The sequence below is a fragment of the Cottoperca gobio genome, unplaced genomic scaffold (assembly GCF_900634415.1).
Source record: "Cottoperca gobio unplaced genomic scaffold, fCotGob3.1 fCotGob3_318arrow_ctg1, whole genome shotgun sequence".
In the NCBI taxonomy this organism is placed as follows: Eukaryota; Metazoa; Chordata; class Actinopteri; order Perciformes; family Bovichtidae; genus Cottoperca; species Cottoperca gobio.
The window spans coordinates 1-12,500 of record NW_021166926.1 but is presented as its reverse complement, the minus strand read 5'-3'; the positions used below and the strand labels follow the sequence as shown (position 1 = coordinate 12,500).

At 40.1% G+C, this 12,500-nt stretch overlaps 1 protein-coding gene across 1 annotated transcript; it reads right to left on the bottom strand.

Moving 5' to 3' along the window:
- Positions 1–2,312: 2,312 nt before the first annotated feature.
- Positions 2,313–6,767, bottom strand: LOC115005550 (mediator of RNA polymerase II transcription subunit 4). Its single transcript, XM_029427422.1, has 7 exons — positions 6,623–6,767; positions 6,406–6,472; positions 6,002–6,172; positions 3,653–3,710; positions 3,484–3,570; positions 3,284–3,415; positions 2,313–2,863 (listed from the first exon to the last, which is right to left on the bottom strand). Exons 1-7 carry the CDS (start codon positions 6,694–6,696, stop codon positions 2,691–2,693), a joined length of 762 nt encoding a protein of 253 aa, XP_029283282.1. The 5' UTR covers positions 6,697–6,767; the 3' UTR covers positions 2,313–2,690.
- Positions 6,768–12,500: the final 5,733 nt, after the last annotated feature.

Here is a 12,500-nt window from a genome sequence, read left to right as displayed (position 1 = left end):
CTACAACTAGAAAAGTAATCATTTCTCTGCTCTTCCTTTTTAACCAAAATACACAATCATCGACTTGGGAGTTTACACAGTGTGCCTGAAGGCAGCAGCGTCATGGCCTTGACTGTGTAAATATAGCCTCCTTCTGGCCTTTCACCTAAATTATCCCCAACAAAATGAAGGAAATACATTGCAAAATTGTGCATAATATTTATCCCAATATTTTGTGTTGTTTGATAGCAAATGTGAAGTTTGTAAAAATGAAAAAAGTAAACATCTACACATCAGGATTCTGGAAAGAAAGAAGACTATGTTAACACTCACAAGACAAGGATGTAATATTATACTCTGAAAACATTCCCAGTTCAGTTTACATTTCTGGGGAACGTCACATCCATGAAGCCAAGTTCTCGAGGTCTCGGAGATATTTTATTTTATTACCAACATTTTCTGTTTTCTTTCTTTTACTATAATACAGTTACCTATGCTGAATGTATCATCCGAGTCATGCATGTTATTCTTATTTCATTATGATGCCTAAATGTTTACCGTTTTAATGTCACATGTTGGAATTGAAAAGAAAAAAACATAACTGCTGTGTAATAAATGGGGATTAATGTTAATCCAAAATCCAATCTTAATTCTAGTTTTTAAGGATTTTCAGCACCTGAAGGAACGCTACAGATCCAATATCTTATTAAAAACAATATACATCTCCCTGCGGCCAGAGAAAGCAGGATACAACAGATATAACAGATACAACAGAGTAAGTAAAACACTTTGACCTGCAGTTATATGAAGAACGGATCCTCAATAAACTGTATCCTCAGAAAGTTTTTGCACATTTAAAGTGATTTGTATTTGTATTTATTGTTTAATTACATTTACTTTCTACAGTCAGTATAACCACTGGAAAGAAACACAGTATCTATTCAAATAAAGTATTTATTTACAAAGCGGAGTATATACAAGCTTATTTACACAGAGGTAAATTAACAGCATTTTGTTATCGGACAGTAAACGTGGGACACATGAGCTCCAACACTGAGACACACTTTCAAACATGGTCACCAAAGAGCAACACGAGTCAAATGTTGGGTTTCTGTTTCAGCCCGTGTGTTTAAAATATAAAAGATAATAATGAGTCATGTAGAAGTCAGGAAGCCCGGAGAGGAAGATACATAACTGTGAGTCTGAAATAATTTCTTCTCGTGTTTATGAATCAACAAGTGAAAAAAGGAGAAATTGTCAGAATAATATTTGTTTTGTTTTTCATGTGTGAAAATGTTTGTTGTTGTAATACTCGTTCTGACCACAAGAGGCAGAAGTGCAGCACAGCATCAAGAACTTAATACTAATTAGTTTCTCGCTGCTCGAACAGTCACACACTTTGTCAGTAAGTTCTGGAACATCGCTGTCCGTCTTCCTTCTGGATGGAAACGTATTTACGAAGAGCTGAGAGGAATGTAAGGAACTCAGAAAGAAGGTTCCACCTCTTCGGTCATAAGAAAGATTTAGTTCAGATTGTTTCCTCACAGGACTTTAAGAATGGGAATTCATCTTTTATTCTTCAAGTTGTTATTCGCTTGAACTGAATGCAAAAGTACACAAGCCTCCCTTGTTTGTTCAAAATGTAATTGTTAAACTGGAGCAAATACAGTTCACTTAGGAACAGTTCGTGGTTTCAATCTGTTCATCTCAGCAAGAAAGTCCATTTGTGAATTTCCCCAAATGTCGATCTCGTTAGGAAAAGAAAAGCTGAAGACGTCAGCAGGAACTCTGACACTTTGGTCTTTACTCTGCAGGAGCCGCTTCCTTTAGAATATTTATACAAGAACGATCGACTCATTTAATTCTGACGATGACGTCTTCAAACCTTTAACTGCTCGACAACACGGAACCTGCAGCTCTGAGGCTGAAGCTGTTCGTTAACAGATTAAGAGCAGATGAAACATTAAGGTCAAGGAAAACTAAAGGCTGCTCTTACAAACTCATTCCACGAGATGATGGCAGATTTAATAAAAGGTAGCGTGGAACTTAAGATGTTAGCGGACACAATGACTGTAAATGATGCTTTAAATCTCCTTTATGAACGAGCTCCTGCAGAGCTGCAGCGATCAGACGCTCTCCTGCAGAGCTGCAGCAGAACGTCTGATCGCTCCTGCAGAGCTGCAGCGATCAGACGCTCTGCTGCAGAGCTGCAGCGATCAGACGCTCTCCTGCAGAGCTGCAGCAGAGCGTCTGATCGCTCCTGCAGAGCTGCAGCAGAGCGTCTGATCGCTCCTGCAGAGCTGCAGCGATCAGATCGCTCCTGCAGAGCTGCAGCGATCAGACGCTCTGCTGCAGAGCTGCAGCGATCAGACGCTCTGCTGCAGAGCTGCAGCGATCAGACGCTCTCCTGCAGAGCGTCTGATCGCTCCTGCAGAGCGTCTGATCGCTCCTGCAGAACAACTAACAACTATTTTGAGAATCCAGTAAAAGTAAAAAAAATTCAGCCTCAAATATGGAGATTTGCTGCTTTTTTCTTGTTTTCTATCATATTAACCACATTCACATCTTTGGGTTTTGGACACAAGACATTTAATGCTTCATGTTTGTCCTTCCTCATGTTCGAGCTCTGCACAAACCAAAGGTGGAGATGTTTGATCAGGTGCTGCTCAGTGGTCACACACACACACACACACACACACACTCTCTCTTTTTTAATCGGAGTCGCTGCTGCTGCTGGAGGAATCAGTCGACATGGCCTCCACGTCGTCCTCGTTCTCCTTGTTGTGCCCTGGAGGCTCCAGGCCGAAGTCGTTGCCGTGGTGAGGAGGCAGCATCCCCACCGAGACGTCCGAGGACTGCCAGGGGTAGTGAGGCGTCAGGACGTCTGAGGGAGGGGAGACGGAGGTTATTCTGTGGCGTCACAAAGCAGCGGGGGGAACAGAGATCTGTGGCAGCCATGATGAGCTGCTGGAATTCCCTTCTCATCTCCTGTAGCGTGGCGTACACTGGACCAGGGCAGGAGTTTAACGAAGGCCATGTTTAACGGAGGCCATGTTTAACGGGCGCCTCCCTCCGCTCAAACGTTTAAACCGTGTTATTAATAACGGTTCTTTTAATGGTCTTCACTTCGCAGCCGCTTCACTGAGCCTCTGTGTTGCTGAAGCTCAAATATCAAGACAAATTAAATAAATATGCAATCCGGGGAAAGATTCCCGTTTCTGAAACATAAATCATTTTGTGAAAGCTTTTCTTAATGTTTCCACGTCAGTGAAGACTTGTGAGAGCAACACCTGCAGACACTCACCTGGTAGCCTGCCAGCAGCCAGAGCGTCACCCGGCAGGTGTCCGTTTACGCCGTTGGTCGGCAGGTTGGCCATGTGACCGAGCATCCCGCTGCGCATCTCCAGGTCCGTGGGGTAGGGTCTGCGTGGATCACCTGAGACCAACATGTGTGTTAACAGTGAGGTGGAAAAGAGGAGGCGCTGCAGAATCTGTGGTTCCTACCTGGGACCCAGTTGAGCGGCGCACACACGGCGTTGCTGGCACTGATTCTGTGAGCGTACTTGATGATTTCCTCTGAAGAGATGCTTCCTGCAAACAACGAGTTAACAAGACATCAGACGCAAAACCACCAGAGCCGACAGACCGCTGGACAGGAAGTGTGTCAGCTCACCTTTTCTGGCTTTGTCAATGGATTTGAGTTTCTCCTTCGCCTGGTAAACAGCAGTGGCCTTAAAGAAAGAAACAGGTCTTGAGTTAGAAGAACAGAAGACACACACACACACACTTTATATATCTATATACAAAGAAAGATTTCTTTGTAAGAGCTCATACATCCAGAACAGCGCTGCTAGGATCCTGATGAGAGTGCGAAAGTACGAACACATCACACCCATCCTCAAATCACTGCACTGGCTCCTGGTCTCACTCAGGATTGATTATAAAATCTCCCTTTACACCCATCAGTGTATTCAGGGAAATGCTCCATCCTACCTCAGAGAACTGCTCACCCCACAAACCTCCACAAGAAACCTCCGTTCTGTAAAGGCTAACCTCCTCCTTCCCCCCAGGACCAAGCTCGAAACCATGGGAGATCGCACCTTCTGCTCTGCCGCTCCCAGACTGTGGAATGCTCTCCCTGAACATCTGAGGACGCCACAGACTGTGGATGCTTTTAAAACGGGCCTAAAACACATCTTTTTAACAGCATGTTGCTCGACTTTAACCATTTTAAAGTGTTGTCTTGTCTATCAAATGTTTTTATTTTATTTTTTAAATGTATATTTTGCTCATCGTTTTTACTCTGTAGCACTTTGAGTTTTGTTTACGCAAATGAAAAGTGCACTTATAAATAAAATGTATTATTATCATACGTTTTAAGGTTTTAAGTCTTTTGATTCCATGAAACACAACTGCTGGCAGATTTAAGTCCTCCTGCCTTGTTGGAGATATTCAGGTCAGACAGACTGTTAATGTTTATCACTTCTACTCTCACGATATGATTATAAAGGGAGGCAAGCTCGCTCAATATCTTCAAAAGCTAAAAACATATCTCTTTACTTTAGCCTTTTAATAGTGATATTTTATATCTCTTTACTTTAGCCTTTTAATAGTGATATTTTATATCTCTTTACTTTAGCCTTTAATAGTGATATTTTATATCTCTTTACTTTAGCCTTTTAATGGTGATATTTTATATCTCTTTACTTTAGCCTTTAATAGTGATATTTTATATCTCTTTACTTTAGCCTTTTAATGGTGATATTTTATATCTCTTTACTTTAGCCTTTTAATAGTGATATTTTATATCTCTTTACTTTAGCCTTTTAATAGTGATATTTTATATCTCTTCACTTTAGCCTTTTAATGGTGATATTTTATATCTCTTTACTTTAGCCTTTTAATGGTGATATTTATATCTCTTTACTTTAGCCTTTTAATAGTGATATTTTATATCTCTTTACTTTAGCCTTTTAATAGTGATATTTTATATCTCTTTACTTTAGCCTTTTAATAGTGATATTTTATATCTCTTTACTTTAGCCTTTTAATAGTGATATTTTATATCTCTTTACTTTAGCCTTTTAATGGTGATATTTTATATCTCTTTACTTTAGCCTTTTAATAGTGATATTTTATATCTTTTTACTTTAGCCTTTTAATAGTGATATTTTATATCTCTTTACTTTAGCCTTTTAATGGTGATATTTTATATATTTTTATCTTAGCCTTTTAATGGTGATATTTTATATCTCTTTACTTTAGCCTTTTAATGGTGCCACTTTAAACTAATTTAAATGATTTCATAAATGTTTGCTATGCATGGTTTAACATTGAATGTGTAAAGGTAACTGAGATAAAGTTCAGAGTGTGTATTTTTGATCAAACAGACTGTGTTACCACGGGAACAAGAGGACGTTTCTCTGATAAATGTGTATTGGAGAAAAACTGGCTTTAACCGAAGGGAGTAGACCAGTTGAAGGGCCACGGGCCCATTGTTGATCTCATGCTTTCAAAATATGTTTCTGATAGTTTAAAACATTTACAAGAATGATGTGATGATCCCAGTAGGGTCGCTAAGTACGGCACAGATAGGGAAACTAGGCATGATTTCCAATGTTATTTTATACTATTTTAATTCTGCTATTGTTATAATGGTACTTCAGACTCATTACATCAACACTGTGATTATTGTTCTGTAAATGCTCTTATTCTAATCTTGTACTAATTGTTATGTTTCTGCTGTGAAGCACTTTGGGCTGCAATTCTTGTATGAAAGGTGCTCTACAAATAAAGCTTATTATTATTAATATTATTATTATTATTATTATTATTATTATTATTATTATAAAGACACCGTGGGGGAAGAAGATGTTGGTGCAGAATGTTCTTCTGGGCTGAAGTTTTGCAGAAATGTTGACTTGTCAGCAGCAACAACAGTCGAACTCTTAATAACGCAACATTAATATCGTGGTGAGGAGCAGATCTTTCTCCTCCAGTCTGGATGGGAAGATGAACCCACCAGGATGTGTTCAGCCTCCTTCAGCTGTTTCTGCAGCTGCTGGATGTCGTTGTCTCTCTTCTCCACCTCCTTCTCCAGCAGCTGCATCTCCTGGTGCACCTTCCCCTGCTGCTGAGCCACCTCCATCAGCTCCTGGAACTCCCTGTCCCTCTGTACCAGCAGCTCCAGGATCTGAGGAACACACACAAACACTTTTTGTTAAATGATGGCAGGCTCTCTGCAGCTTTGATCTAATACTTCGCTTCACCTCAAACGAAGCCCTGATGGAAGAGTTGGGATAAAATGACCCAAAAACTGTACCAGAGTACTTCCTCAGTGTACTGTAGTACCAGTAGTACTTGATTTGAATACTTCCTCCATCATGCAGTGCTGGCTGACATTGGGGCATGTGCACGTGCTGTTACCTGGCTGTCCTCCCCGGGCTGCGGCAGCTTCTGGCTCCTGGACAGCGCCAACATCTCGATCAGCTCCCTGGAATACAAACACAAATAACGGCTAACGTTAGCTCACGGTGCCGGTGCTGGTTAACAGGCGTTAAACTCGCCACACATGAAACACCAGCACTGTAATAAACCTTAAGACAGCCCAACCAGGCAACAACTGCGGGACTTGTAACTTTACCGGGATAAAACCTCCAAATCGTCCAACGCAGAGAGAAGTCGCTCTTTCGTTGATTTCTCCACAACCGCCGCCATGTTGGCTCAAGTCGCTTCTGCGCAAGACAGGAAGTGACGTCGCTGACGAATCTTTTTCTTTTTTACGCTGCCATCTTCTTTATTTAAGTAGAACATGTACACATTTACAGCAATATATATAATGTAATACATGATCATTATGTCAGTAATGTTTAGGAGTTAAATTGTAAAGATGTAATACAGATGAGATAATACAATTTTAAATATACACTGTTTTAAAGATTAACAAGTGGTTTCCAACTTATCAAACATGTTTATATTACATCAGTGTGTAGTTGTGTCTCTTGTGTTACATCAGTGTGTAGTTGTGTCTCTTATATTACATCAGTGTGTAGTTGTGTCCTCTTATATGACATCAGTGTGTAGTTTGTGTCTCTGTATGACATCAGTGTGTAGTTGTGTCTCTTGTGTTACATCAGTGTGTAGTTGTGTCTCTGTGTTACATCAGTGTGTAGTTGTGTCTCTTGTGTTACATCAGTGTGTAGTTGTGTCTCTTTATTACATCAGTGTGTAGTTGTGTCTCTTGTGTTACATCAGTGTGTAGTTGTGTCTCTTGTGTTCATCAGTGTGTATTGTGTCTTGTGTCCTCTTGTGTTACATCAGTTGTAGTTGTGTCTCTTATATTACATCATGTGTGTAGTGTGTCTCTTGTGTTACATCAGTGTGTAGTTGTGTCTCTTGTGTTACATCAGTGTGTAGTTGTGTCTCTTGTGTTTACATCAGTGTGTAGTTGTGTCTCTTGGTGTTACATCAGTGTGGTAGTTGTGTCTCTTGTGTTACATCAGTGTGTAGTTGTGTCTCTTGTGTTACATCAGTGTGTAGTTGTGTCTCTTGTGGTACATCAGTGTGTATGTTGTGTCTCTTGTTACATCAGTGTGTAGTTGTGTCTCTTGTGTTACATCAGTGTGTAGTTGTGTCTCTTGTAGTACATCAGTGTGTAGTTGTGTCTCTTGTGTTACATCAGTGTGGTAGTTGTGTCTCTTGTATGACATCAGTGTGTAGTTGTGTCTCTTGTGTTACATCAGTGTGTAGTTGTGTCTCTTGGAGTACATCAGTGTGTAGTTGTGGGTCTCTTGTAGTGACATCAGTGTGTAGTTGTGTCTCTTGTAGTTGACATCATGTGTAGTTGTGTCTCTTGGTAGACATCAGTGTTTAGTTGTGTCTCTTTGTGTTACATCAGTGGTGTAGTGTGTGTCTCTTGTGTGACATCATTGTGGTAAGTTGTGTTATGACCTGTGTAGTTGTGTCTCTTGTGTTACATCAGTGTGGTAGTTGTGTCTCTTGTAATGACATCAGTGTGTAGTTGTGTCTCTTGTGTTACATCAGTGTGTAGTTGTGTCTCTTGTTTTACATCAGTGTGTAGTTGTGTCTCTTTATGACATCAGTGTGTAGTTGTGTCTCTTGTATGACATCAGTGTGTAGTTGTGTCTCTTGTGTTACCATCAGTGTGTAGTTGTTCTCTTGTTTACATCAGTGTGTAGTTGTGTCTCTTGTATGACATCAGTGTGTAGTTGTGTCTCTTGTGTTTACATAGTGTGTAGTTTGTGTCTCTTGTGTTACATCAGTGTGTAGTTGTGTCTCTTGTGTTACTCAGTGTGTAGTTGTGTCTCTTGTGTTACATCAGTGTGGTAGTTGTGTCTCTTGTGTTACATCAGTGTGTAGTTGTGTCTCTTGTGTTACATCAGTGTGTAGTTGTGTCTCTTGTATTACATCAGTGTGTAGTTGTGTCTCTTGTTTACATCAGTGTGTAGTTGTGTCTCTTGTGTTACATCAGTGTGTAGTTGTGTCTCTTGTGTTACATCAGTGTGTAGTTGTGGTCTCTTGTATTACATCAGTGTGTAGTTGTGTCTCTTGTATTACATCAGGTGGTAGTTGTGTCTCTTTGTGTTTACATCAGTGTGTAGTTGTGTCTCTTGTGTTACATCAGTGTGTAGTTGTGTCTCTTGTGTTACATCAGTGTGTAGTTGTGTCTCTTGTGTTACATCAGTGTGTAGTTGTGTCTCTTGTGTTACATCAGTGGTGTAGTTGTGCTCTTGTGTTACATCAGTGGTTGTAGTTGTGTCTCTTGTGTGTACATCAGTGTGTAGTTGTGTCTCTTGTGTTACATCAGTGTGTAGTTGTGTCTCTTGTATTACATCAGTGTGTAGTTGTGTCTCTTGTGTTAATCCAGTGTGTAGTTGTGTCTCTTGTATTACATCAGTGTGTAGTTGTGTCTCTTATATTACATCAGTGTGTAGTTGTGTCTCTTGTATGACATCAGTGTGTAGTTGTGTCTCTTATATTACATCAGTGTGTAGTTGTGTCTCTTATATTACATCAGTGTGTAGTTGTGTCTCTTGTGTTACATCAGTGTGTAGTTGTGTCTCTTGTATGACATCAGTGTGTAGTTGTGTCTCTTGTATTACATCAGTGTGTAGTTGTGTCTCTTGTATTACATCAGTGTGTAGTTGTGGTCTCTTGATGACATCAGTGTGTAGTTGTGTCTCTTGTGTTACATCAGTGTGTAGTTGTGTCTCTTGTGTTACATCAGTGTGTAGTTGTGTCTCTTGTGTTACATCAGTGTGTAGTTGTGTCTCTTGTATTACATCAGTGTGTAGTTGTGTCTCTTGTGTTACATCAGTGTGTAGTTGTGTCTCTTGTGTTACATCAGTGTGTAGTTGTGTCTCTTGTGTTACATCAGTATTACATCAGTGTGTAGTTGTGTCTCTTGTGTTACATCAGTGTGTAGTTGTGTCTCTTGTGTTTACATCAGTGTGTAGTTGTGTCCTCTTGTGTGACATCAGTGTGTAGTTGTGTCTCTTGTATTGACATCAGTGTGTAGTTGTGTCTCTTGTGTTACATCAGTGTGTAGTTGTGTCTCTTGTGTTACATCAGTGTGTAGTTGTGTCTCTGTGTTACATCAGTGTGTAGTTGTGTCTCTTGTGTTACATCAGTGTGTAGTTGTGTCTCTTGTATACATCAGTGTGTAGTTGTGTCTCTTGTGTTACATCAGTGTGTAGTTGTGTCTCTTGTGTTACATCAGTGTGTCGTTGTGTCTCTTGTGTTACCTCAGTGTGTAGTTGTGTCTCTTTGTATGACATCAGTGTGTAGTTGTGTCTCTTGTATGACATCAGTGTGTAGTTGTGTCTCTTGTGTTACATCAGTGTTGTAGTTGTGTCTCTTGTATGACATCAGTGTGTAGTTGTGTCTCTTGTATTACATCAGTGTGTAGTTGTGTCCTCTTGTGGTTACATCAGTGTGTAGTTGTGTCTCTTGTGTTACATCAGTGTGTAGTTTGCTCTTGGTTACATCAGTGTGGTAGTTGTGTCTCTGTAGTGCTTACATCGGTGTAGTTGTGTCTCTTGTATGACATCAGTGTGTAGTTGTTCTCTTGTGTTACATCAGTGTGTAGTTGTGTCCTCTTGTTTACATCAGTGTGTAGTTGTGTCTCTTGTGTTCATCAGTGTGTAGTTGTGTCTCTTGTGTTACATCAGTGTGTAGTTGTGTCTCTTGTGTTACAATCAGTGTGTAGTTGTGTCTCTTGGTATTACATCAGTGTGTAGTTGTGTCTCTTGTGTTACATCAGTGTGTAGTTGTGTCTCCTTGTGTTACATCAGTGTGTAGTTGTGTCTCTTGTGTTACATCAGTGTGTAGTTGTGTCTCTTGTATGACATCAGTGTGTAGTTGTGTCTCTTGTATGACATCAGTGTGTAGTTGTGTCTCTTGTGTTACATCAGTGTGTAGTTGTGTCTCTTGTGTTCATCAGTGTGTAGTTGTGTCTCTTGTGTTACATCAGTGTGTAGTTGTGTCTCTTGTGTTACATCAGTGTGTAGTTGTGTCTCTTGTGTTATATCAGTGTGTAGTTGTGTCTCTTGTATGACATCAGTGTGTAGTTGTGTCTCTTGTGTTACATCAGTGTGTAGTTGTGTCTCTTGTGTTACATCAGTGTGTTGTGTCTCTTGTATTACATCAGTGTGTAGTTGTGTCTCTTATATTACATCAGTGTGTAGTTGTGTCTCTTGTGTTACATCAGTGTGTAGTTGTGTCTCTTGTGTTACATCAGTGTGTAGTTGTGTCTCTTGTATGACATCAGTGTGTAGTTGTGTCTCTTGTGTTACATCAGTGTGTAGTTGTGTCTCTTGTATTACATCAGTGTGTAGTTGTGTCTCTTGTGTTACATCAGTGTGTAGTTGTGTCTCTTGTTACATCAGTGTGTAGTTGTCTCTCTTATATTACATCAGTGTGTAGTTGTGTCTCTTGTATGTACATCAAGTGTGTAGTTGTGTCTCTTGTGTTACATCAGTGTGTAGTTGTGTCTCTTGTGTTACATCAGTGTTGTAGTTGTGTCTCTGTGTTACATCAGTGTGTAGTTGTGTCTCTTGTGTTTACATCAGTGTGTATGTGTCTCTTGTGTTACATCAGTGTGTAGTGTGTCTCTTGGTATGACATCAGTGTGTAGTTGTGTCTCTTGTATTACCTCAGGTGTGTAGTTGTGTCTCTTGTGTTACATCAGTGGTGTAGTTGTGTCTCTTTGTGTTACATCAGTGTGTAGTTGTGTCTCTTGTGTTACATCAGTGTGTAGTTGTGTCTCTTGTATGACATCAGTGTGTAGTTGTGGTCTCTTGTATGACATCAGTGTGTAGTTGTGTCTCTTGTGTTACATCAGTGTGTAGTTGTGTCTCTTGTGTTACATCAGTGTGTAGTTGTGTCTCTTGTGATTACATCAGTGTGTAGTTGTGTCTCTTGTATGACATCAGTGTGTAGTTGTGTCTCTTTGTGTACCTCAGTGTGTAGTTGTGTCTCTGTATGATTACATCAGTGTGTAGTTGTGTCTCTTGTGTTACATCAGTGTGCTAGTTGTGTCTCTTGTATGACTCGTGTGTAGTTGTGTCTCTTGTGTTACATCAGGGTTGTAGTTGTGTCTCTTGTATGTACATCAGTGTGTAGTTGTGTCTCTTGTGTTACATCAGTGGTGTAGTTGTGTCTCTTGTGTTACATCAGTGTGTAGTTGTGTCCTATTGTGTTACATCAGTGTGAGTTTGTGTCTCTTGTAGGTACATCAGTGTGTAGTTGTGTCTCTTGTATACATCAGTGTGTAGTTGTGTCTCTTGTATGACATCAGTGTGTAGTTGTGTCTCTTGTGTTACATCAGTGTGTAGTTGTGTCTCTTGCTGTTACATCAGTGTGTAGTTGTGTCTCTTGTATGACATCAGTGTGTAGTTGTGTCTCTTGTGTATGACATCAGTGTGTAGTTGTGTCTCGTGTGTATTACATCAGTGTGTAGTTGTGTCTCTTGTGTTACATAAGTGTGTAGTTGTGTCTCTTGTGTTACATCAGTGTGTAGTTGTGTCTCTTGTATGACATCAGTGTGTAGTTGTGTCTCTTGTATTACATCAGTGTGTAGTTGTGTCTCTTGTGTTACATCAGTGTGTAGTTGTGTCTCTTGTATGACATCAGTGTGTAGTTGTGTCTCTTGTGTTACATCAGTGTGTAGTTGTGTCTCTTGTGTTACATGAGTGTGTAGTTGTGTCTCTTGTATGACATCAGTGTGTAGTTGTGCATGACATGAGTGTGTAGTTGTGTCTCTTATATTACATCAGTGTGTAGTTGTGTCTCTTGTGTTACATCAGTGTGTAGTTGTGTCTCTGTGTTACATCAGTGTGTAGTTGTGTCTCTTGTGTTACATCAGTGTGTAGTTGTGTCTCTTGTATACATCAGTGTGTAGTTGTGTCTCTTGTGTTACATCAGTGTGTAGTTGTGTCTCTTGTGTTACATCAGTGTGTAGTTGTGTCTCTTGTGTTACATCATGTGTGTAGTTGTGTCTC

Bases quoted from the DNA above. Each gene is read 5' to 3' on its own strand.
- LOC115005550 (XM_029427422.1), bottom strand. From the start codon at position 6,696: ATGGCGGCGGTTGTGGAGAAATCAACGAAAGAGCGACTTCTCTCTGCG. The intron at 3,711-6,001 runs GTGGGTTCATCT...TCTTTCTTTAAG, and splicing joins AGGAGGCTGAACACATCCTG to GCCACTGCTGTTTACCAGGC. The intron at 3,571-3,652 runs GTGAGCTGACAC...CGTTGTTTGCAG, and splicing joins CATTGACAAAGCCAGAAAAG to GAAGCATCTCTTCAGAGGAA.